We start from the raw sequence: 24,587 nt of genomic DNA, 5'->3' as shown, positions 1-24,587 counted from the left end.
ATAATTGTCTGCTTTCTCATATCAATTAAAATGATCACAAATATAAATACTGATCATGTCATTTGAGAAAACCTCAGTAACTCCGAAAAACTGTGCCGGTACATCGCCATTTTGACGACCACTATAATCTGTTGAACGTTGCAACGATTTCATTTTTTTTTTTTTGTTAAAAGCGAGAGAAGATCGCATCAAGTCGTAAGCAATTTCAATTTCCTCCGTAGTATCACCTGCCAAACAAGTGTCGGCATAAACCGTTGTCAGTCACGTTTACCAGCGTAAAGTTAAGGCTTTTTTTCATATCTCCTATTACGTTTTTGAATTATTCCAGCGTTCTCGAATCAATTGCAATTAATTTGCGTCCTATTGCTTACTCAAACAAACATACGGACACCTGCTGTTCGTATACACGAGGGCCTCTTTACTCCAATAAACATGACAAGTCCACCTGTCCGCATAATTACGTCATTGCAGCCGGAAAGGCGAATGATTTCTCATTAAAGCGCTTGTTTGGGGGAATGTGATTGGGCAGGCTGAACTATTGTTTTCATACCAGGAGATAGACATTGAAACTTCACAATCAGGTGTCCGCGATGTGAATAATATTTCGCATAGCAACCAACCTTAGAGTCCGAATATTTGATATCTTTCAAAACAGTTCGAGAATGATCCGTTTTATATCGCACGCCACAAGGAAATATCTCGTGGAACCAGGACGGAATTGTCTCAACGACTCACTCGGAAAAGGTTGGATTGCCCTAATGAACTAAAACGCAGGCTATTTAGACGCGAAATCATTATTTTGCAACCTGGTGTTTATATAGTAACTTGACATTTAGAGGCTAATACAGACAATTTCGCCGCCAGCTACATGTGTTAACGCTCACAGTCGTGCAAAATTTTAATTGAAAATGGGCGACAAGAGCAAGATAAAGACGGGAAATCTCGGAGCGAATATCATGGAGCAAAAGGAGCTTTCGAAACGGCTTGGACGCTTGAAAAGACAAACGGACTACTTCGTTTCTGAGATAGAGGCAAGGCAAGTTCTACTGGCCAAGAAGTTTTTAAGTCATCTACAGAGAAGTGCCAAAATTGCTCAAGAGCAAGAGGCTGTAGTGAGTACTTTCAAGTCAGCACGCTGGAATCTAGCTTTTGAAAGTCAGCGTTCCGAGCACACCATGGGATCCAAAAGAAATTCCAAGAAAAGTGACGAATTGCAGAACAGCGCCGCGCACGACGAGCGCGCTGAGAAAAACCCCTCGCGCGTTCTAAAACGGATGAGTCAGCAATTTGAAGTGCCTTACAAAAAGATGTACTCTTTCAAGACAAGCGAGTTTGGGAGACCAGTCACTGTTCTGGACATGCGTTGCAAAATGTGGCAACGAATTTCGTTCTGCGCGGATAAAAAAGAAAGAGTGAAGAGCGCCCCTCCGTGGACTGAAAACTATAAGGCTCCGAGGCAAATAGAGATCGCTCACTATCGAGCTTTAAACTACATAGGCATGAAAACAAATCTTGTAAATCCTCCGAGTAGACAACCGCAAATTGATCAAGAAGCTTTGAAGAGTTATCGAAACCACGAGACCGAAGTTGAAAGAAAGGTTGTTGCGCAGTTCAACGAGAGCCTAGAGCCATACAAGATTAGGCCCGGACCAAAACAAATCGTTTATGACGTTAACACACTTTATGGAGAGTTAGCCAAGATTAACAGAAAAACAAGGAAGTGATTATGTTCCTAAGGAAAATCTCAGCTTACTTTTGTCAACAAATATATACAGTTAGAGTTATTTACTTCTAAATGAAGTGCGAAAATATCAAACCACCCGTTTTTTGTTTTCTTAGTTTTTTTTTTTTTTTTTTGCAAAACACGAAATATTGACGACACACCTTCAACCTACAAGTAAATGGACTGCATTATTGCATGTCTACTTTTGTAATCCTCAGAGGAAAAAATTAAACTACTTTTACCCTTTTCCAGTTATAAACTAATCATTCAAATCTTTTGATGTATATATATAAATGCATGTGGTTTGTGTGTGTGCGTGTTTAACTCTAAATGTCAGCAATCGGAAATTGATCATCCACACAAGTGCGCGTTAATTACGTATACGTGTAAACCACGGAAATGCCCAAGTGTTGTCACATACAATTTGATTGAGAAGTTTCTGTTGTAAACTAGCATTAAACGAAATTTCGTTTATATAAGTTACTATCTAAGCCAGCAAGAATAAAAAACGCTATGAAATTCTTAAAGAATTTGGCTCGGATTTGGCTTGAGTAAAAACAAATCGGTACATACTGAATCTCATAAACCCCAGATCCAATTAAGTTCAGTAGAAGAAAATAAATTTATATATCAATAAATCGTTGCGGCCTAAAATGTCGAATGTGTCCCAATATAATTATCAATTATCTATATTTTATGAATATGGTAACCTTTACTTTAAGACGAAGAAAGCTATGTCTTGAATAGAAGGTGAAAAGAGGTTTTCAGATAACGAACCAGCCTTTATTAGCGTTTGCTTTTCACTTGCATCTCATTAAAAATATATAAATATCTCAGCAACAGTGTATCGTCCAACCTTAACTAAACTTGCCGGACTAAACCCTCCACGTCTTAATTTTTCCTCTAATAGTTAATTCCATACGACAGCATTGAAAGGAGCGAGACTGGCTGAGAATTATCACGCGTGATCTTCAGTACTATGCGAGATGTAGAAAAGATCAGTTACGAATTCAAGGAATCGATTTTGACTCTTCTAGACTTCGATTTTTATTTCATTTTCCAACAAAAAAGAGGAATTTCAAATATAATACCAAGTGTTGTGTTCAATTCAGCTCAGGACCCATCCACACGTAATGTTTACGTCTGTAAATAAATATTTTATATATTTATATACGTTTTAATACGCCTTTCCTTCACATGTAAACTAGAGCGCTATCCAGAGCGGATAAATTCAACAGAATATCTAGTGCCCAGCTCTCTCTCTGTTTGACGCCTAGCCGTGGGAGATCTGGGTGGTCAGCATAAATGGAACATTGACAAACACTGACGTAACGTGAACTGATATAGTTACGCATGCTCAGTTTCAGTCTCGTACGCAGGTGTTTAATAGATAATTTAGCGTTTACGTCTAGACAGGAGATCGATACAGCAATTTTCCAACCATACCAACCACCTCAAAACATAGTCCACAATGTCCAAACGAAGTGCCCAGATAATTTTTGTTTCATTTGCATTCCAATCGAAATTTCCGGAATTTTTGATAAACACATTCCATGAAACACTGATTAATTAATAACGGCCCGGAGAGGATTGTGGGTAAGGGGTAAGGAACTCATTTAGTGTTGTTGTGTGTCTGCGACGCTTTATGATTAAACGTCAAAGTTTGGCAAAAGAAATTAAAATAACATTTATTCAGTTATATCGAGAGATGAAAGAGTTCTGCCTGAAAGTGCGCCAAGCATAACTCCTCATTCAGGTTGTGGTTGAAGAAGCCTGGCAAAGTTCACGGGAATTTCTAAATGTTACAGGGTTTACACGAACGGTAAACATGTCATGATTTGTCTGTTTGAAAGCCTGTAATATGGCAACCGTCTGCCATAAAAACGTGAATGAACAAAACTTTTAACACTCTATTTCCAAAAAACAAACATTAGAACTAATTACCCTCTTCATTCCATCGTTGCTTGCACTATTGGGTTGAATAATCAGTACATGGTCCCGTTTCTTTCAGCGTTTCACCTGCCCACACTAAAACGCTCGAAAACGCTGATACGCTATAAAACACCACGACCGGCATCTGCGCATGCGACGTGACGTCCGCTTGTTCGAAAGCCTCCGTTTTCGCCGTCCACACTTACACGATAGAGCTCCGTCAGTTCAAATGTCTCCTCTAGGCGGCGTTTTCGAACTTAACGCGTTTTGAAATGCGTTTTCTTTGCAAATGATGAGCGCAGTTGCTATCGTATCAAGCCCCGTCCACATTACGCCGGAGGGATTTTTGAAAACGGAGGTTTCGCTCTGAAAACGCATCAAATGTTTTCCGTCCGTCCACACCACATGTAGCAACAATCACCGGTCATTTTGGATTTGTATGAGGAAATCTCGGCAGGTTAATCCCATGATTGACTACGTCGTTGTCGAAAAGCTCCTTTTTCAAAATGTTTCCCTTCCACACGAAAACGCAAAGCCAGCGTTTTCAAATTCCTCCAGTTTGAGGAGCGTTTTCGAAAAGCTCCGTTTTCGTGACGGATTAGTGTGGACGGTAGGCCTGACTGTAGAAAAAAGCTACGTTTTCAAATTTCTCCGGCGTAGTGTGGACGCTGGCTCAGTGTGGAAGTTAGGCCGTGAAACGAACCACATCTAGTGACGTGAATTAAAATTTTGCAAGTGCGATGGACAAGAGGAGAACACTCATCCACGTTCATTCTTTAATTCAACCTAACTTCGGCCGCAAATAAAGGAGTGTTTCGTGGCGAATGACATTGTAGAAATATCTACGATATAGGTAGGAAAATTTGGCAGAATAGCGACAACAGAAAACAGCCACAGTTATGTAACAAATACAAAAAAAAAAACTTCGAAGACCAAACTTTATGGCCACGACAAAACGTTCAAGGGGAAGCAGATGAACTTAAGGTATAACAGCGATTCGATGAGTGTTTCCATATGACCGCGACCAGTTCAGAAAGAAGTACTGATATTTCACGAAAAAAGTATGCAAAAGCAATATTGCACCTTGTGAGATGAATATCATGGATGGGTAACATATTCCGTTTATGTTGGAATGAAAAAATCAGAAAGGCGTAACATCGTAGAAGTGGTGAATTGTTTAGGAGTTTTTTTTGGATTGGATAGCTCCTCAAGTACTTCAGTACTAAAATAGTTTGCAAAAAAAACAGACTCTTGTCCTCCCAACTAAGTTAACTCGTTGACACCTGGAGGTTTTAAGCAAAACGCAGTTTTTAGACAATTTTTACATTTTTAACCTGGATATGAGCTAAATAAGCTCCAATCTACTCAAAGGTACTAAAAGGCATTTGCAAATCTACTAAGAGGCATTTGCAACATGAAAGCATGCCTTTCATCGCGTTTTATGACATTTTTGCTCGGGCATGCGCACAAAGTGACCTACGCCTTTAGGCTTTTCCGGTTTTTTTGTTTTTGTTTTGTTTTTGTTTTTTTCACTTTCTATTATCATTTTTTCGCCTTTCTATTTCTCTTTTCTTATATTTTTGCAACAGTTATTGACCTTCTACTGGACTTGCTTCCAGTTCAAGAATTCCTGAAAAAAACATAATTGAGACGGGAAATTCTTACCAAGGAGTAGCAAGGTGTAGTTGAGGGAAATTTTGCTCCAAGTTTTTCACCCAAATTTCTGAGCATTTTCGTGCATATTTCAAGCTCAATTGACCCAGTCACTCTGATTTGGGTATCATTGGAAAGATCTTCTCCTCCTGCAGAACTTGAGTATAAGTGATGCCAATTATGGTCAAAGGTGATGACATCAGAAGTGAAACAAAGGTCAACGCTCATCATGGCCGGTACAGGTGTCAATGGGTTAACCAACACAAACAACCATTTCATGACATGGAGATTCAGTATCAAACATTTCCTTGCCTTATTTCCAAAAAACCTCCATACACCTGAAAAGCTTGATTGCTGCCAGGAAGCAAAATATTAAATTACTCTGTTTAAATGCACATGTACAGTTTCAAATTTTTTTTTTTTTTTTACATCTATTTAAGACTTTGTTATATACATGAATAAACACAATAATTTTAACTAACAGCATCTGTAAAAATATTGATTCAATAATTCACTGATCACTAATTTGCAATGCATAATCTTTCAAATTTTTAACTACTTTCTTCCTATAACAGATTTGCATTTGTAATATTACTACATTTGAAAGTTAAATTTTAATAATTTCCTAGCATAAATTTATAAAATGTCCTTGAACAAATGGAAGAGTTTTAACAAAAGATTACTACTAAAAACATTCTTATTATATGGAAAGGTAGTTTTGCGGTAAATTGGAGCGTTCTAATTGGTTCTTTCTTACAGACTGTTTCCATGGAAACGGTCATAAGCCACACATTGTTTTGTTTTCAAAAGCATGGCCATAGTGCCATATACTAAGCTGTTTACTAGCCTAGATAAGCCTCTTCCAGGCTTTCAGTTAGTTGGGGCACAGTGCAAAAAACAGTGTGCAAAAAAATAAAAAAAGCATGCCATTTTTCATGCTGCACCCCAACTAACTAAACGCCTGGATGAGGCTAGCCTAGATAAATGCTCAAGTCATATTGGTCAGGACAACATTGGCCCTTGGTCATTTATCTATGGACCTCCCTGTACTTGGTCTGTACAGCCAATTGACCTCAGTCCAGTATTTCTCAGTGTGACCCTCTATCACAGTGTTATCATTAGAATAACTTTCATTCAATAATGTGTGACAGCACAGACTAGCAAGCCTTCATCTTGTTTGGCTTTAGATAATATTATAGGTAGCTTCATGATTATGGTTTCTGTGGCAGCTAAATAACCAAGTTAACAAAATAACTACACACAACCCCTTTCAATCCCAAGTTCAAATTGTCAGTTCTTCTTACTTACGGCCATACAGTTCTTTTAATGTCAGTGCTGAGAATTTGGTGGTACATCAGGACAATACCACTTAGTTGATAATTTTCTTTATTCTCATCACCTGTTTGCTTAACAATATATTGATATTGTGATGAGAAATTACATTTTGACCACTCCTGAGATTTAGAGGGTTAAATGATACTCAGCTGAGTAGTTTTGGTTTCTTTTTTATCTGTCTTTTACTTCGATTTTGATCATTATTACCAATTTATTGTCTGGAGCCCAACACTGGGCTCTTAAGACTGTGTCTTCATTTGTACCTCAATGATTTTTTCATTTTGATTCTGTTTGTATCACATTCACTGCTCCCAAGGTGTTCAAGTCCTGAACTTTTCATGCCTAAAAATAAATAAAACTAAAGTTAAATTTGGTAGTTTGTGTTAATTTCAATATCTGAGTTGCTGAAAAAAAAACTTCCGGTGAAAATTAACATACAAGTTCATGTATTACAAATCCCATCACTGGATTCTTTCAGGAAATATCCAAACCCCTCCTTTTGAAGGTTCTTTTCCTCTGAACATTCCACTTTAGCTTCCTACTTTCATTTACAAACTTTATGTGCAGCTTGTAACACCCCCACCCCCCCCCCCCCTTCACCCCCTCTTTGCTTGGAATTTGTAATGACCTTCCTTGAGGTCATGATCAGTGTTGCAATTTCCTATTACACTGTATGTCATAAATGAGACATCCAAATGAGGTAGAGTAATATCCATTTCAATTCAAAAGAACAGATAATTTAGACATTTTGTTAATCTTCCAAACTGTACTAAATTTAACTTTTTCTATATTTTATCCATCAACCAAAACAGGTAAGAAGATACACACAAAATCAGCAAGGTTCACTTTAATGGTATGTGAATACAACACGTCTAATAACAAATATGAATAAGGGCTGACATCGCTTAGTAATTTTATTTATCATACATACTGCATAACCAGCAGAAGTTGGTGTGACATTGTGAGCAATGCATGTGGTCCCAGCCAGAGATCTTCTCCACAGTCATGCGACACTTTGGGCAACACTTGTAATCTCCCTTTCTTCTCATCATCCAAATGAATGACAAGTTGGTCAAGTTCTTTTTTTGCATATGTACTTTTTCATTAATTCTGCATTGTTTTTCTTTCTGCAATCTCTGTTCTCTTCTAAAAGGTACTGCGGTGGCTTTCCCAGTGGCTCCTTTTTTATTCTTTTTGTTCTTGTCTCTTGATGTTGAGTTCTTGTATTTTGCACTGTCTTCTTCATCGGAGTCCGATTCATCATCAAAACATGGTTGCCTGTGATGCCATTGGTTACGACATTCTGTGCAAAATGCAAAGAAGCAATTTGCACAGTGGCCAAGTCTGGAGTTTCATCTTCATCAATTACAACTGCCACATTGCATCTTGGGCAATACACAACATCTCCCATGACATCCAAGGTCCTGCTTAAAAGCAGTCTTTCCCATTTCTCAAGCTTCTCTGGATCAAGGACATCTTGAAGAATCTCAGGCAGAATCATCATTTTGCAGTCATGATTTGGACACAAGAGGTTTAGTACAGTTCCACCTTCAACATGCAATTCACAATGTGCCTTAAAGCAGTCATTGCAGAAGAAATGCCTGCATTCATCTAGATAGTGAAATTCTGACCCATTCCTTTCATCAAAGCATATTTCGCACAAGTGAGTGTTCCTTCTAAAAGCTTGTCTTTGCATTTCAAGGTCATATTCAAAGATTGTTAGTAAAGCTGTCTGCAGTTTTGTACTAAATCTCTTGCTGTGCACCAACTCTTTACACTCTTCATCAGTTTCCTTCAAAACCAAGTGTGACCCAAGACCTAGATACTCATAGGCATAATTTTGCAGCCAATCTGCCCAAGTGAAAACTATGGGTAGGTGTGGATTTTCTGTCCACAGACTCGTTAGCTTCTCTTGCAGTTCTTTAATCTGACTTCTAGTGAGCCACAGGCAACTTAGGGAAAATTCAGGCGGACATTCTGTGGGATAGAGTGGGGGAAATGAGCATGTTACATATATTGGAGTCAAATATTGGATGTCAGCTCGTACATGCCAGTGTCGTCGAGATAAGGATCGAGAAAACACAGGTTTTGTGCGGACAGAAATACTTTTTGGAGAACTCTTGGAAATATTCCCATTTTCAGTCTTTATAAAGTTAACGCTTGCTGGTGTACATGCTTCTTCTTGTGTATCACTTTTAGTTGCTTGTTCCTCTTCAGCTTCTCTGTGATAAGTTCCTGGTTCCATTCCAATGTAACGCAATCTTGTCGGCCGTTCTCCCAAGTTCTCTTCATGACCAGGAATTGGAACGAAAGCTTCCAAATCGATTCTTTCAAACGGGAGGTTGACTTTGACTGTCAAGTTAAAGCAAATGTTACCTTGTCCATCCTCTCCTTGGAGGATTTGTAGATCGTCTTCAAAGATCGACTGAAGAACAGTTACTTCCTCTTGTTGCTCTTCCAAAGTAGCTTCGTTCACAAATTCCGTCATGCTGAGTGCTAACTCCACAATAATTTCGAGCTTCAATTCTGACAAAGTTGCAGCAAGTGGTTTCCTATTGAAGGTTCCTCGCTCTTCTAAAAATAACTGGCAAATGATGGCGATGATCGCTGAGTTTGAGAATAATCAGATTCTGCCAAGAAGAACACGGAAAGTTCACATCGCGATGCAATATCACATCCGCCGCCATCCGCCATCTTTGTTTTTCAGACTCCAAAGGATGCTGGGATGTAACATTTGGATATCGGATTGGACTCTGGAATCCGGAACTAAGATTTTTGTTTTTGTTCAAGTTACACATGATAAATTAAAAACGTGTCATAGAGTATCAGTTACTTGAAATCTGGGATTTAGTTTTGCTTATACCAGATCCTTCCACACACACATGTAGACAAGCACAATGGCTAAAGACTTATAAATGTGGCTCAAGTGATGAATAACCAATAATTTATTAAACGAAAATTTGTAAGGTACAATTTATTATTATACTATATTTTAGACTAATTTACAATGTCCTACAGCTATGATATCTTCAACTCAGTTATTTCAAAAATGATACTAAACCAAGACTTCAAATCCCACTGTAAAGAGAAAACATGTTCTGTGTTTCTATTGAGTTATAGGAACATGAGTTGAAGTGGGTGAAATGAGAAATGCTGTGGGAACACAAGCTAACAGACAAGTGTTTCCACATTTTTTCTGAGTTCCTCCAAACTTAAACAAGTGTTTCTATTAAAAAATAAGATTATGAGCTTGAGATTTCTATCAGGCGAAAGTTGACGAGGGTGCAACCTGAGTCAACTACCACGCATAGAAATCGAGAGTGAATAATCTAATTGTGTTAGTATAAATCTACTAGTCATTCAAAACTTAATCTAAATCCTCTTCACAGACACTTTGAAAAATGCCAAGAAGTGGCTGTCATTTTGTTAACAAGGGGCACACTGCTACACTACTCACTATCTATTGCAGATTAGTATAAATCTACTAGTGTTCTATCACGAATGCTGATCTCTGATTGGCTACGCTACTCACTATCTATTCTGTGATAGATAGTAAGTAGCGTAGCAGTGTGCCCTTGTTGACAAAATGACGGACACTTATTGGCATTTTTGAAGTGTCTGTGAAGAGGATTTAGATTAAGTTTTGAATGACCAGTAGATTTATACAAAAACAATTAGATTATTCGCTCTCAATTTCTATCGCACAATAGAAAGTGAGAGCAAATAATGTAATTGTTTAATAGATAGAGGGTAACATAGCCAATCAGAGAACGGCAGTAGATTTATACTAAAACTTGTTAGAAACATGAAGAACATGTTTTCTATTTCTTTTAGAAAATACCACAATCAATCAGTTATAGAAACACGATTTTTAACCAATAAGCGTGCATATTTTCTTTGGGCTATTTTCTAAATAATAGTTATTGTAATATTCTTTAACAACTTGTTATCTGGAACTCCCACTTTTGGGTGAGTGTTCACACTTGAATTTTATAGGTGAAATTTTAAAGCTACATTGTTCGGACTATAATTTTGTGCTCTTACATCAATAATTAACTAGTGTGGTAAAATAAATAATTCAGGCTATTTTATTATTTGAAAGACAAAAACCATTATTATCAGTCTAGCCAGTGAACAGATTTCCCAGTTCAATAAATCTATGAAAAATCAATTCACCCCTTGCCTTTTCTAACTCACAGGCTATCTGACATAATGTTTAGTACTTTCCATTGAGATAGCAAAGGTCTACAGTACTTTCTACATGTCTCTTTAAAGTTCAATACAGCACATAAACTAACACGTCACCTGACATGTTTCTTTCTTGTTTGTCTCCAATTTGTTTGTTTGAAGTCTTCCCTTAGTTGCAAAATTGCCTGTGGAGGAGGCTACTTCTATGCACTGATAATAAATAATTATTACATTGACAACTACAAACTTTCTTGCTATGTTAGGGACTGAATGTTGAAAATCATCAATCCATAAAAGGTCCAACTTTTTCTTGAGGAAAAATGATTTAAGACCTATTTACTTTAAGTCCTAATAATAAGATCTATATATTGTCAATAGCCACCCACATTTAAGACCACAGTGGATGAAGAACCTACAGGCTGTAATTTGGGAAATTGGACCCTCATTACATAAGAAGCCATTCAGTCTGAAATTTGGAACAGGTTCTCATATTTTGTACAATGTAACATCAACCCAATTAAATTACAGTAATTCAAAATGTAGCCATTGTATGAGAAAAATGTACTTCACTACAATACTTATTTGATATAGTTATTAAGTTTCCTATCACTAATCCAAAAATCCAGTTCCCACTTAGTTCCAGTATGATAAGACATGCTGTTTAGTGTAGTTGTAATCTGAACCCCTAAATAAAATGACAACCTGATACAAAAATAGGTTTACTAAGGTTCTGAATTATTAAGGACCTAAACAGCCTGATTTCTCATTAAACACCCAATATATAATTATTAAGAACCTATTTAGGCTGACTTGTTCAAATGTAGGTTCTTATACATGGGTGATTTAAAAGGCATTCTTCTCATTAGAATCAAGTACATGTAGATGAACTGTCAGGTTCATAATTTCAAGCATACCACAGAAGACATAGCTTAATACAAATTTCATTACTGCCAACATTACCCCTAACAGCTGTAAATGGGTCATGAAAATTCCTATATTAGTCATCAGAATGTTGTGTGCATGAACTGGCCACCGTAAAGTGCATTGTCACTGCCCCCTTAATTTCCTTCCCACATTGATAACAAAAACCTGTTTTACAGGCCCAACATTTTAGATGGTTGTTGTTATTGTTCTCTTTGAGACACTTCTGATGACAACGGGGACACAATTTAGTCCGTAGTGTTCTCTTTGGGTTGGCCTTTCTGTACTCTTCAATCATGGTTTCTCCGACTGTTGGCTCCCTTGGTGCTGGTTCATGGAATATTCTTCCACACTGTCCAAAGTGTTCATATCCTGAAATTGCCCTTCCTAGAACACATAAGAGGAATGTTGTTACTAGACCAGCCAAGTATATGGTAAAGTAAATTACAATCCTTATAGAGGAGGCCATATGAGCCTTAGCTGATTTCATGTGGGTCCTCGATCCTGGTCGAATTTTAATTTACAAATGTTGGTTTTTGTGGAGGGAGGAATACTGGATTCTGGCCAAAATCCCTCAGAGGAATGCGAGAATCAACAACAAACTCAACCCACATAACACAACAGGCTGGAATCGAACGCAGGCCACATTGGTGGGAAGCGAGTGCTCTCTCCACAGCACCATCCCTGCTCCCCATAAAGTAGGTGATGAAATTATTCTGTTACATCCATAATTGCATGCAAAAAGTTGACCTTCCCAGATAAAAAATAACTATTGGCTACTGCTGTAACAGTATGTACTGAACTACTACTGGTATACACGTTAATAAAGTCAGTTTTATCATTGATGTTTTTTGAAAAATAACTTATTGGATAATAATACAAAAATTGCATTTTCTATGCGCACAATTCTTTACACAACTTTTGTTATTAAGGAAATGATGATAATTCATGATCTATGAAATATGAGTGGATCCAATATTTTATCAAAGGAGTTTTGTAGGTATGATCACCAGCAACAGCATAAGTTCCTAAGAGGGGACTGGTGGGGAATGCCTCTCAAAAGCAAGGCAAATACAAATTGTCAACTTATCTTTTTTTCTTAGGGGGGAGAGGCTTGTGCCGTGGGGCAAATCCCACATAAAAAGGACGGGGGTGTTCATTGGAAATTTTGAAAAGAACCCCTAAGAGGTGCCAAGATCCTGTGGAAGACTGGGCATGTCTTGAAATGTTTTTCACCCCTGTGAGGTACCAATTCTAAAATGGCACATTACATTGTGTATCTCTTGTCATTGTTAATCAATAAATAATAATCACTTTATTTAAGTGTCGATGTATTTAGCACTAATGTGCTAATTGGGGACACTGTAAATAAATAAACAAATATTTCAAATATAACATAAACTATTAAGAATCCCAACTGGTGGGAGGCTGACCAGTTGGCTATTTACACAACGCGGCCGAGGAGTTGAACTCGGGGCTGCCGAGAACAAATCCAGATAGCGGCAGGACGGAAGATTTGAACCAGGGACCTCCAGATTTCAAATCCAGCGCCCTAATCCACTCAGCCACACCGCCTCCTGCCTCCTTTCGTCTCAATACCCTAACAGGTACCGCAAAAGCTCCCGCTGTGGACCTTTTGAGGCTGAACACCCTAAGAGGTACCAAAACAGCATTTTTTACCCCAAAAAGGAACAACAAACACCTCCGTCCTTCTTCTTTGGGAGTCCTCCCCCAGGAGGGCTGCATTACCCCTTCAACCCTCTTCATTTACTTACCACATCTCCAGCAAAAGCTAGCACGGCATTGTGAACAGTGCATCATGTCACAGCCAGAGATCCTCTCAACAGCCATGCGACACTTTGGACAGAACTGATACTTTCCTTGTTGCCTCATCATCCGAATAAACGACACGTTACTCATTTCTTTTCTGCGCTGTTTTTCTCTCTCTAACTTCTGTCGTCTTCTGAGAGATAATTCTGCAGCTGTCATTTTAGCTCCTCCTTCTTTCTTTATATCTTTCTTTTTCTTTGATTCTGTGTTCTTGTTTTTGACACCTTCCTCCTCCTCAGAGTCTGTTTCCTCCTCAAAGCATGGCTGTCTGGCATGCCAGGGCTCAAGGCATTCTGTGCAAAATGCAAAGAAGCAATTTGCACAATGGCCAAGTCTAGAGGTTTCGTCTTCATCAGCAACAACCGCTACATTGCATCTTGGGCAATAAACAACATCTCCCATGACATCCAAGGTCTTGCTTAAAAGTAGCCTTTCCCATCGCTCAAGTTTATCCAGATCTAAGACATCTTGAATAATCTCAGGCGGAATCATTGTTTTGCAGTCATGACTTGGACACAAGAGGTTAAGCACAGTGCCACCTTCAACATGAAGTTCACAATGAGCCTTTAAGCAGTCATTGCAGAAGAAGTGCCTGCATTCATCTAGATAGTGAAATTCTGACCCATCCCTTTCGTCAAAGCAAATTTCGCACAAGTGAGTGTTCTGTCGAAACACTCGCCTTTGCATTTCCAGGTCATATTCAAAGATTGCCAGTAAAGCTTTCTGCAATGTTGTAACAGATCTTTCACTTATCTCATCCTGATTTTCTTCATGTGTGTGTGCCTCCAACCTTTCTACTGGTTCATCCTCCTTCAGGACCAAGTGTGACCCCAGACGCAGATATTCATATGCATAATTTTGCAGCCAATCTGCCCAAGTGAAAACTATGGGTAGGTATGGACTTTCTGTCCACAGACTCCTTAACTTTGCTTGCAGTACCTCTATCAGATTTCTTGTTAGCCAGAGGCAACTAAGGGAAAATTCAGGTGGGCATTCTGCAGGATAGAGTTGAGGAAATGTGCAGGTTACATGCATCGGAGTCAAGTACTGGATATCAGCTCGCACATGCCAGTGTCGCCGAGATAGGGATCGAGAAAAGCCAGGTTTTGTGCGCCCAGAAAAACTGTGAGGGGAGTTGCCATGGTTTTCATTTTCATTCTCAGAGCTAGCGCCCAGTTCCGTACCATTTTGCTGTATTTCGATGTGATTACTCTCACCCATTGCTGCATTATCTTCACCATCTTGGAAGTGAGTTCCAAGTTCATTGTTCGAGTCATTTTTATCGCCAGTAATCGTAGAACATTCTTCGACAGCGGCTTCGAATTCTTCATGATCAGGAATTGGAATGAAAGCTTCGAAATCGATTCTGTCGAAAGGGATGTTAACTTTGACTGTCAAGTTGAAGCAAATGTTACCTTCTCCATCCCCTCCTTGGAGGATTTGAAAATCGTCTTCAAAGATCGACTGAAGGACAGTCATTTCTTCCTGTTGTTCTTCAATGGCAGCTGTATTCAAAAGTTCCATACATTCGGCCATCTTCGAAGTCGATCTCTCCTCCCACTAGACAAAATTGAATTTTCCAGCCAATCCTTTCCTATTTGACTTTACTTTCTGAAATTAGCTCGACCGAAGCTGAACGAGAATGATGGAGCAGGAAGAAATCCTGCAGAGAAGTTCCAAAAGTTTACGTCTCTATGGTGCAATTCCCCCAGGATACGGACCGCCATGTTTATGTTGTTTTTAGACTCCAAAGGATTATGGGATGGTCGTCAATTTTCAAAATCAGAAATTTGAACTAGGACTCGGGATTCCGGAATAGAATAGAAAACTTTGATGCTTAGCCATCGGTTTGCTCATTGACTTGATAAGCTTTCTTTCAGTTACTTGCAAGCAGTTGTTCTAAAACTAAACCTTTCTTTGTCCGTCTCGAGTCCTGTTGTACAAACAAAGATCAAGCTCGCTTTATTCAAATAATGTTATTGAAAAAGTCACCCAAACGTATGTCATCTTTCAGAAGTCTCGGCACAAAATGCGCGCTGTTTATGGTCATTCCTCGGAAAATCTTTATGTCCTACATTGATCTACCGTAAAATTCAAGAATTAATTAAGCAAAAAGCTTTTACTTGTTTGGTCCGAAACACTTTTTTGGTGGGAAGGAGTGAAAAAAAGGCAGAAACGTTAGAAAGTTTCTAAGTTTACGTTTTGTAATTGCTTGCAGGTTTTTTAACTCAAAGACATTTTGTGTCTGAAGAATTTTGCCCGACTCTCTAAACAGATCGAATACTGATTAAACAGCATTATAGCAATCAAGTCCTCCAATCATGAAATGAAATGAACGTCGATCAACAGTCTGAATAGTGAAATGTTTTCTTACAATATCTGCAATACAATACAAATATTTGCCTCATTAGCATGAGTGATCCATTTTCTGATCGAGGTACAGAAATATTGACTCTGAATATTGAAAGAGCATTGCGCGATTAACTGTCCCAAGCAATTTGAGTGCGATGTATTAAATACTTTTTGTGCGACGCGGGTTTAAAAACGCAAAATTTTAAACGATGAGGCTACAATTACAGAACTTGCTACTTAATAATGGGACTTATTAAAAACTAAACCATTAGACTATATAATACAATTCAAGAGTTTTCATTGGCTAAGTTTAGTCATCATGGTACATGAGCCATTATGCCGTGCTCTATACGAGTATTGTAAACGTACACGTAGGTTTTAGGCGCGTTTTTATTTTTATCTTATTGTACTTTTATTTATTTTGGAGGCGTTTTTAATCAAACGTTTATTCCGCTAGCTTTTGTTGGATATAAAGATGATTACAGCCAACTCGGCGCCACACGCCTCGTTGGCCATCTACCATCTCATATCCAACGCGCGCTCGCGGAATAATTATTAATTAGTTTCAGAAGATATTAAATAGAACTACGAAATAACAATTGAATCATCAGCTCTGGATTTCTATATCTCTAGCTCAAAATCTAATTGTTCTGCTAGAATTTAACTAAATTTCCTTTAAATAATGATTCCGATTATTTTCTAGGCTTAAGTAGTATCTAACTTCATTATTTACAAAATCGTCGTAGACTTAATGCTTAATTGAAACTTGCAGCTGTTTGCGCGTGCTCATTAAGCTTCGTTAGTTTGCTGGAGAAGTCGCCATTTTGTAAGCGACTTCCTGCCTCCGCTACACTAATGGTTGTAGCTGGTGTACAGCTCAGCCAATCAGATTGTAGCATTTGAAATAGTTTCTACTTATTCTGAGTAAAAGCTCATGGGCTTATTTTGGGGAGACTCATAATCGGATTGTTTTCTGTCGGCCGTTCGGCATGCGTTATTTAAAGCATTCTACGAAGTATCAACATTGCTTAATTGTAATTTTATTGTCAGATCTTTTACAGATCCTAGTATACCAGCAGCATTTTCGTTTGCAGTCCCTTGCCACATTTGTACAGTTAGGTTCTAAGCACAATATGTGCATTTAGTGGACGATTAGCCTTCGCGCTGCTTGCTCGATTTTTTGCTACTACGCGGAGCTGGTGAGACTCAACCAGGTCGAAACAGCTGTCCAAGGTTTCATCTTGGCTTTCAGTTTGGACTCTATCATGTCGTTTTCGCGTTGAGCTTTCTATGTTGTATCATGCATCCTTGCTTAATTAATATTTTATTTTCGAGGCATAACTTATTTTCCTCAGGAGGCGAGGGGGAGGGGTTATTTACAAAAGTTTACAATAACAGGACAGTAATTTATGCAAAGGCTTTCACCATCAGTTTTTTTATTTCAATTTACAAAGTGGTACATATGACTCAGACGGGAAGCTATTAGTAAGCTGAGTTGGTCAAAAGTATACGTTGCTCATGAAAATTACACTTAGTATTTTAATTTACTTAAAATGTTGCAACGCGTGGTTGCTTCTAGAAGAAGCTACTATTCATTTTTACTTTCAGCTCGTAAAGTTTTTCTCTTATAATTTGAGGAAATAAACTACCTCCCCGCGTTACGTTTTTGAGTAAATACCCCGTTGAAAGCTGGTCGTATGTGTTTATTCGCGATGGCTAATAACCAAAGCGGTATCTTTTTCTGTTGCGTGCACGGTTCGGGAAGAACGGACCGTTTGAATTAAAATTCGTCACTTTCAATCAAAGAAAATCGCAATCTAGTATTTTTCAGTTGATTCTTTCATTTTACCGCGCCATTTCGCATCATTAATTATTACTGTTTGTGCAAAGGCGCGTTAAAAATTTCTTTCCCTATTTACACATACGTTCGAAACAAAGGTTTAGCTTGAAAAATAAATGAGGAGGAATCAAAGCTTCGTATGGCCGGAACACAAAAGAAACTGTTTCGGCTCAATATTGAGTAAATAAAGTTCACTTGTTGAGCCAGGTGTTAAAGAAATGACAATTGGATTCTGAGTTTTGACAACCCGAGGTTTGAAGTTTGATCTTCGTGGTCACGGTCTGCTCAATAAACGTCATTCAAAAATATTCGCGAACGAATATCATTGTGTGGTTGCTTGTTGATCTCTTGAAGTATACCAACCGACTGAAGGGTCCTGCAGTTCCTAATGTTTTTAAAACAATAATCCCTCATAACTGCTCAGTCTTTGTCAGACGTCCGTGGCTTTTGCTCCCGTGGCTTTACTGTTGACCGAAACGAAATACACGAAGGTAAATTGCGCGCTTTAGCGACAAAAATTAATTTCCGCTCCAGGGTACTAGACTCTATTCATCCCAAATCAAAATTCTCTATCTTTCAGGGAGAGAAGCAAAAAATTTGAATGTTCGGTGGTATTTAATCACTTTTTTAAATTATACTTGTTTGATCAAAGATACCGAAGACAGTTTAGAGTTTGCAGTTTGTAATTTCAGTATGTTGTTCGCGGGAAATTTAGTAGCCTTGGAGGTTGGATTCAAAATAATTGTTGAATAGAGAGCGAAAGCAGGAAAGCGAATGAACTCTCGGTATAGCTCATTATTATGGCCAACTTTTCTCATTCCCTTTCTAGAGAACAAGAGATGAAAATGAGAGAAATCTGGAAGGCATTTGGCACGTTATGCAAACAAAATCGAATTGCCGTATCGTCCAGCCTTCTCAGTTATCATAGGGAAGCCAGTCAATAGCTTGCTGTTATTGTTTCTTAAAAGGGTTCATTATATTCCAATCGCAATCGAATCATCAGCAAACGAAACAATACACTGTAAGTAGAGAACACAATTACAACGTGTCCTTTTTCTAGTAGTCACAAAACGAAGAGAAACGTTTTGCCATTTTATTTTATTAAAAGTTGCATTCCATATTTTTTGTAATGGGAAAGTCTGGTCTCTAAAACTGCAAGCATTTTAGCACATTGTTGAGTAGTTAAAAATTCTTTAAAATTAAACAAGCTCTAACTCGGCAGTGCGGTATAAATCCGCCATTTTGAATTACCTTAATAGCGCGAAACTCAATCTGTGAGCTGCGCATTTCCAAAAACAAAAATTGCGCAAATCCAACTTTAAATTGATCAACAAATTCGTTTGCCTAAAATATCAGGTTTTGGGGATCCAGAAATGATGTAAAATAGCTTTATTTGACATCGGATTCCCTTACTTACTAAGACTGGTATTCAGTTCACAACATTTAAAAGATTACGATTTTATTTAACATGGGAAGTTAAGTTCATGAATTGATGTGGTACATGGTTTTCGTGACCTTTTCAATCTGATGTTGGATTTCTCTTTTTGCAGCTTTTTGCTGCTGGGGTAATTTTTTGTTTGTTTTGATTTGCCAGGTTATAAAGACACTAGTTTCCCTGAGATCAAATTGCGAAAATTAGCCACAACACATGCAAAATAAAATGTAATACGACACATAAGTTTCGGATACCAGACGTGTAAGCTGTATGACATCCATACATTAGCTTCAGCGATTACAACAACTAGCTCATAACTTCCTTATTTCTTTTCCTCGGATCAGTCAACAAAATCAAATTGAGGAGGCCGATTCATTTTTTAAAAATTTGGAAGACAACTGCATAAAAACAAATCTCTTGCATATGCTTATTTAGTTATAAAGCCGACTATTATAAAGCTGCTTAGAATCAACATTGCTTTGGCGGTACGTGCAGCGATTTTTAATCAATCGTTCTTCAATTTATAAAGTGCTAAGTCATTTAATAACTTGGTAAGCAACAGCGCTTTTCGGATTCGCTTTGTGAAAATAACCAAGTAAGTCAAATTATATTTATTGAAATTTCCTCAGTGAGATCAAGCTGATTTTAGTATTGTACTCAAGTTGTCCCCCCTAAAGTGTCTGGAATTCATTTATTACATGACATTTTTTCCTTCTTTTTTAAGCACCGTTGTTCCAATAGTTTTCGTTCGTGTAGCCCGGCGTGTTATGGTGTCTCTGTTTTCATCTTCCAACTCGTCGCATAAATTAAGATCAACGGGAGCATAAATACTCCTTTTTAGGGCTGTATTTTGACAGCAATGGTCTAGCCGGCTTAAAAATAAAGAAAACCACAGGATATTGCTAGCAGCAAGTCCATGTTGGCGTATGTAAAAAGATGTTATCTTGCTTTAGTTACGTTACATACGGATATTATCTACCTGCGACGAGACAGGTGTCTGGAACAAGATAAGACTTGAATTGGAGTTTTAGCGTTGCAGGGATATACATTACATCCCTAATAGCCGTCGCATATTAATAATCATATTCAAATTTTTCTTCGTAATATCGTTGTTTTAAAAACGAGTTTCTAAGTTTAATCTAAATTGGACAAAGCGGGTTTTGTTTCAAAGATCTCTCCGCGGGGTGCAATTCTCAATTGAAATTTTTAGCGCTTTGTTTGCATGGCTTAATCACAAACAATGTACTAATGGATTTTAAAAATAGGAATGCTTAGACTGAAAGTCTTGTTACTATGACAAGAACCTTGCGCACATATATCTCATAGATTTAAAAATCTTTAGCAAGCAAACTTGGAGAGCCATAGAAAGGTTGCTAAATATATGACAGGAATCCATAAGGTAAAATCAAAGTCTACTTAGCAAACAAACGGTTTATACTTTGATCTTTTTCATTTCTTTTCCGAAAGAGCAAAATCTTTTTTCTTCATCTATTCTTCATTTAAACGTTACGAGGTTTCATTTTGTTTAAGCCGTAATTAGTTACTGTGATATCATGGTCAAATGTACTATTTTGCTTTGCTCTATTCTCCCTTTCATCTGGAGTAATTAAAAAGCCAAAATTAATCGGAAGTTGATTGCCGGTGTCGGCTCTTTGTCTTGACGCGCAATCACTGAAGATTATTTCTCGTTTACAGATTTTCTGTCAAGTTTTTTGGACGTTTGCTTCCTCATTAGCTGCTGTGAGAGACAGAGATGCCACAAACGAAGTTGACAGAGATTAGCGGACGGGAAAAAAAATGAGAATTCAAAAAGCTGGGTTTTACGTCTAAATCGTTGAAAGGGATGTAACAAAACCAACACTGCTACGAACGAAAACACAATCATTTCTGCCTAAGTTATTAGATTTCGTTTCAAGTAAGAAATCTTGTAAGTTAAGGAGATATCTTATTTTAATCGTATTTTCCTGAACGAAAAACCTAATTACCGTACAATTCTTTTCATGACATAATAAGCTTCCTAATTCATTTTCAAATTGGTTCACCTGCCTGGTACATTTGTCGTTTAGTTACAGAGAACACTGAATGCTAAGCCGCTGTGACTGACAAAGGCAAGCGCGGCGATCACGGAAAAAAATGGTCAGAAATGTTCTCCATCGACAGTGAGGTGAAACTGCCACACAAGAACTGTGGGTTGGTAAACCACTGAGGCACTGGTTTACTGAGCGTAGGCGACCTCCCATCGACTTGCATCTCTGTGGGATACTTAAGCAGAGCAGAAGAGAAGGAAGAAAAAGAAAATTCTAAAACAGCTAAATAGGACCGCGTTTATTGTGTTGTGCTGGGATAAGTTGCTACGAAGTTTGCACGCGAGTGGTTTACTTAATTTCTGTATGCATTGTTTCACTGTATTGGCACGCTCTTTTTGCCTTGGAATTCAGAAAAGATTGCATAAAAGCTGAAAATTCACGGTCTTTGGCCAGCTTATCACTTGTTATAGAAACCACTTCAGTTGAGAATCTCAGACGTTCTGGAAAGGAAGATTTTAGTTGCCTTAACTCTTACACTCCTGAAATTGAAAGACTCTTTACGGAAGACAGTTTCCACTGCTAGTTCAACGCAAGAATTATTAGAAGACAAAGTATAGTTAAGTTGCTACACTACTGAATTGACTACAAAAGGTGCAGCCGACGTAACGGCAAGTTAATCCCAAAAAAAGAGACGGAAGTACAGTACATCATTGTTTGCTGAAACGCTGAAACTAACAAGGAACTTCATTGGGTTGGTACCCGGCATTAAACACCCGACATCTTGCTTCGTTGAACTATCGTTGAGCTCTATTTCATTCACTTCTATAAACAGCAGAAAAAGTCTGAGCAGCAAATAGAGACGCCAAGCAATGTTTTTCGACGGCTACTGGTTTCACACAAACCTCCCAAGTATGATAGTTTATATCTTCATTTCTCTATTAACAATCTTCGGGAACGTTCTAGTTTGTACGGCTTTCATCAAAGACCCTTACCGCCAGCTGCGCACTCTGCAAAATTACTACATCATAAGCCTGGGGATCTCTGATCTCTTGATGGGAATTGCCGCCGAGACTATACTCATAGGTACTTACTGGAACGGCAGCGAAACTGTGTTTCTCGCTCATTATCTCTTTGCTATTATCTCAGGAGTATCTTCATTGTTAAATATGGCGGCGCTGTCGATTCATCGCTATTTCGCGGTCAAAATGCCGCTCAATTTCCAAGAAGTAATGACGCAACGTCGCATTTTGATCTCCATAACGATCATATGGATTTACGCTGTGCATTTTTCGCTTTTACCATTAGTGGGCTGGGTCGACTCGAGATACCAGATTTATCTCTACGGCTTAGGTTGTTTCCTACCGAGTGTGGTTATTTTTATGGCCTATGGCGGGATTTTCAAATCGATTCGCGCGCATACCAAGACGCTAGGACGATCCATGGGAAACACGGCGTTGAAAAACGCCATGTCCAGAGAAAAATCTACCACGAAGACTATGCTGATAGTCCTGGCTGTGTTTTTATCGTTCTGGTTTCCATTTTTGTTAATAGATTTGATTATGGTCCAGTGTATCCAGTGTAGAACGTTTGGTTTTCACGCTGCGCGCGATGTTACCTTAACTTTAACCTACTTTAGTTCGTGTGTGAACCCGCTCCTTTACGCATGGCGTGTGACGCAGTTCCGCAGGGCATTTATCCGCGTGCTCGGAATGAGGAAACTGATGCGACGACGAAACAATGTGGTCTATCCATTGACAGTGGTTCCTTTTCGTTCTCGAACCGAAGTCGATCAAGAGAGATCGTGTTACACTAATTTACCCCGAAAATCTGTTTCTGTTGTGTCATAGATAGAGTGATATGCTCTTATTATGTGGCTATGTCTCACAAGGACTGGGAGCTACTGAATTCACGAATATGATTGGCTGAAATCGATATTGAAAGAGGTCTAGATTTTCCCATCTAGATCAGCATCTAGACCGGTAATGTTTTGCGGTGAAAAAGTTGCAAACTAAAATGCAAAAATATTGAGTATTTTCTTCTAACAATATTTATTTATGGAAGTGCCAAAAAGGCTCATCAAAGAAAGAAGTAAAGAGGACGAGCAAACTTTGGCAGAATTAAGTTCAGCTCTTCGCCTTTCGTAAGCAAAATGCCAGCTAATACAAACCAGTTACATTAAATTGTTCTTGTTTGCCATATAATAAACATCTTATTAACCGAACTTGGTCTGTCTGTATGGGAGAACTTGACCTCGGTCGTGAGTACAGACCTCACTGCGTTCGGTCTGTACTCACGTCCTCGGTCAAGATGCCCGCATACAGACCTCCTGCTCGGTTCAGTAATCAAGAGCTAATTACTGACCGAGTGCGAGGGCCACTCTGGGGAACGTCGCCCCGAGGTCGTGGCAGTACGGACCGAGATCGTACAAAAACGACCGAAAGCCAATTTTCCACAGGAAGGCTCGAGCAAGTTATGTTAGTAAGTAGTTTAGTGTATGACACTCGCGCCATGCTTAGCTATGCCTGTAATTATTGAATGTGCTGGTTTTTACAAGGCCTCCGTATGGTAAAATCTCGACCGAGAAAGAACCAATCAGAACGCTCGAATTTACCCAAAGACTACCTTGCCATATAATGATTTCAATTGTTATTATGTTTTCAAAAGCCGGCAAATTCAGAATTTAGTGCCTTATAATAAACTACTCTTAACTTGCTGACGTAGCTTGCTCGAGCCTTACTGTGGAATATTGGCCCCGTCGGTCGTCTTTTTACGACCTCGCTGCGATCGGTCCGGTTCTGTCATGGCCTCGGGCCAGTATTCCCCAGTACGACTCTTGTGTTTGGACAGAAAGAGGTTTATATAAAAACGTACAAGAATAAGGAAACTCTAAATGAAAAGCACCCCCACTTTGTCACAATGTATTCTTGTCGGTTGCACTACTCCTAAGGAGCTATTGAGCATTTGAAAAGTTTACTTTGATTCTAACTTACAATGGATAAAAAAAAGATAGTTTCCTATACACTTAAAATGTGTCTGTTTTTGTCTCGTATAAGATTTTTTTGTAGATATTTAAGTCGGCAAGTCAGCAAGGCTATTTAATAACATATCTTTTGTTTAAACACTATTTATCAATGTTAATCGATATCCTCATATTTGTTTCTATCTACTAAAATTAAGAAGCGGCGTCATTTTGTTAACAAGGGCACACTGCTACGCTCCTCACTATCTATCACAGAATAGATAGTGAGTGTAGCGTAGCCAATCAGAGAACGGCATTCGTGATAGAACGCTAGTAGATATATACTAAATTACGATAGGATACGAGCACAGTTTACTTTAACTGGTTAACCT

The 24,587-nt window shown here is 38.4% G+C and overlaps 3 protein-coding genes and 1 pseudogene across 7 annotated transcripts; 2 read left to right on the top strand and 2 right to left on the bottom strand.

Annotated features, from left to right (window-relative positions):
- Positions 1 to 138: 138 nt before the first annotated feature.
- LOC110052606 (uncharacterized) lies at positions 139 to 2,253 on the top strand. Its single transcript, XM_020758745.2, has one exon. The coding sequence runs from the start codon at positions 909 to 911 to the stop codon at positions 1,722 to 1,724; it is 816 nt and encodes a 271-aa protein (XP_020614404.2). The 5' UTR covers positions 139 to 908; the 3' UTR covers positions 1,725 to 2,253.
- Positions 2,254 to 5,188: 2,935 nt separating this feature from the next.
- Positions 5,189 to 9,439, bottom strand: LOC110052645 (E3 ubiquitin-protein ligase RNF14-like; annotated as a pseudogene). Its single transcript, XR_016204146.1, has 2 exons — positions 7,575 to 9,439; positions 5,189 to 6,985 (listed from the first exon to the last, which is right to left on the bottom strand). The product of XR_016204146.1 is annotated as an E3 ubiquitin-protein ligase RNF14-like (transcript).
- Positions 9,440 to 9,570: 131 nt separating this feature from the next.
- Positions 9,571 to 15,343, bottom strand: LOC110052623 (E3 ubiquitin-protein ligase RNF14-like). The gene is made up of 2 exons (XM_020758769.2): positions 13,528 to 15,343; positions 9,571 to 12,139 (listed from the first exon to the last, which is right to left on the bottom strand). Exons 1-2 carry the CDS (start codon positions 15,116 to 15,118, stop codon positions 11,829 to 11,831), a joined length of 1,902 nt encoding a protein of 633 aa, XP_020614428.2. The 5' UTR covers positions 15,119 to 15,343; the 3' UTR covers positions 9,571 to 11,828.
- Positions 15,344 to 17,072: 1,729 nt separating this feature from the next.
- On the top strand, positions 17,073 to 24,264 carry LOC110052627 (octopamine receptor beta-1R-like). Of its 4 annotated transcripts, none has more exons than XM_020758770.2 (2): positions 17,073 to 18,265; positions 21,276 to 24,264. In XM_020758770.2, the coding sequence occupies exon 2, from the start codon at positions 22,106 to 22,108 to the stop codon at positions 23,081 to 23,083; it is 978 nt and encodes a 325-aa protein (XP_020614429.1). In that variant the 5' UTR covers positions 17,073 to 18,265; positions 21,276 to 22,105; the 3' UTR covers positions 23,084 to 24,264. The 4 variants fall into 4 exon arrangements, with proteins under 4 accessions (XP_020614429.1, XP_089135605.1, XP_089135606.1 ...); XM_089279479.1 differs by lacking the exon at positions 17,073 to 18,265 and adding an exon at positions 19,752 to 19,804; XM_089279480.1 differs by lacking the exon at positions 17,073 to 18,265 and adding an exon at positions 20,333 to 20,608.
- Positions 24,265 to 24,587: the final 323 nt, after the last annotated feature.

Source organism: Orbicella faveolata, unplaced genomic scaffold (assembly GCF_042242905.1).
Source record: "Orbicella faveolata isolate gen_17 unplaced genomic scaffold, um_ofav_v1 contig_47, whole genome shotgun sequence".
NCBI lineage: Eukaryota > Metazoa > Cnidaria > Anthozoa > Scleractinia > Merulinidae > Orbicella > Orbicella faveolata.
The sequence above is the reverse complement of the archived record's forward strand: the minus strand, read 5'-3'. Positions and strand labels throughout refer to the sequence as shown.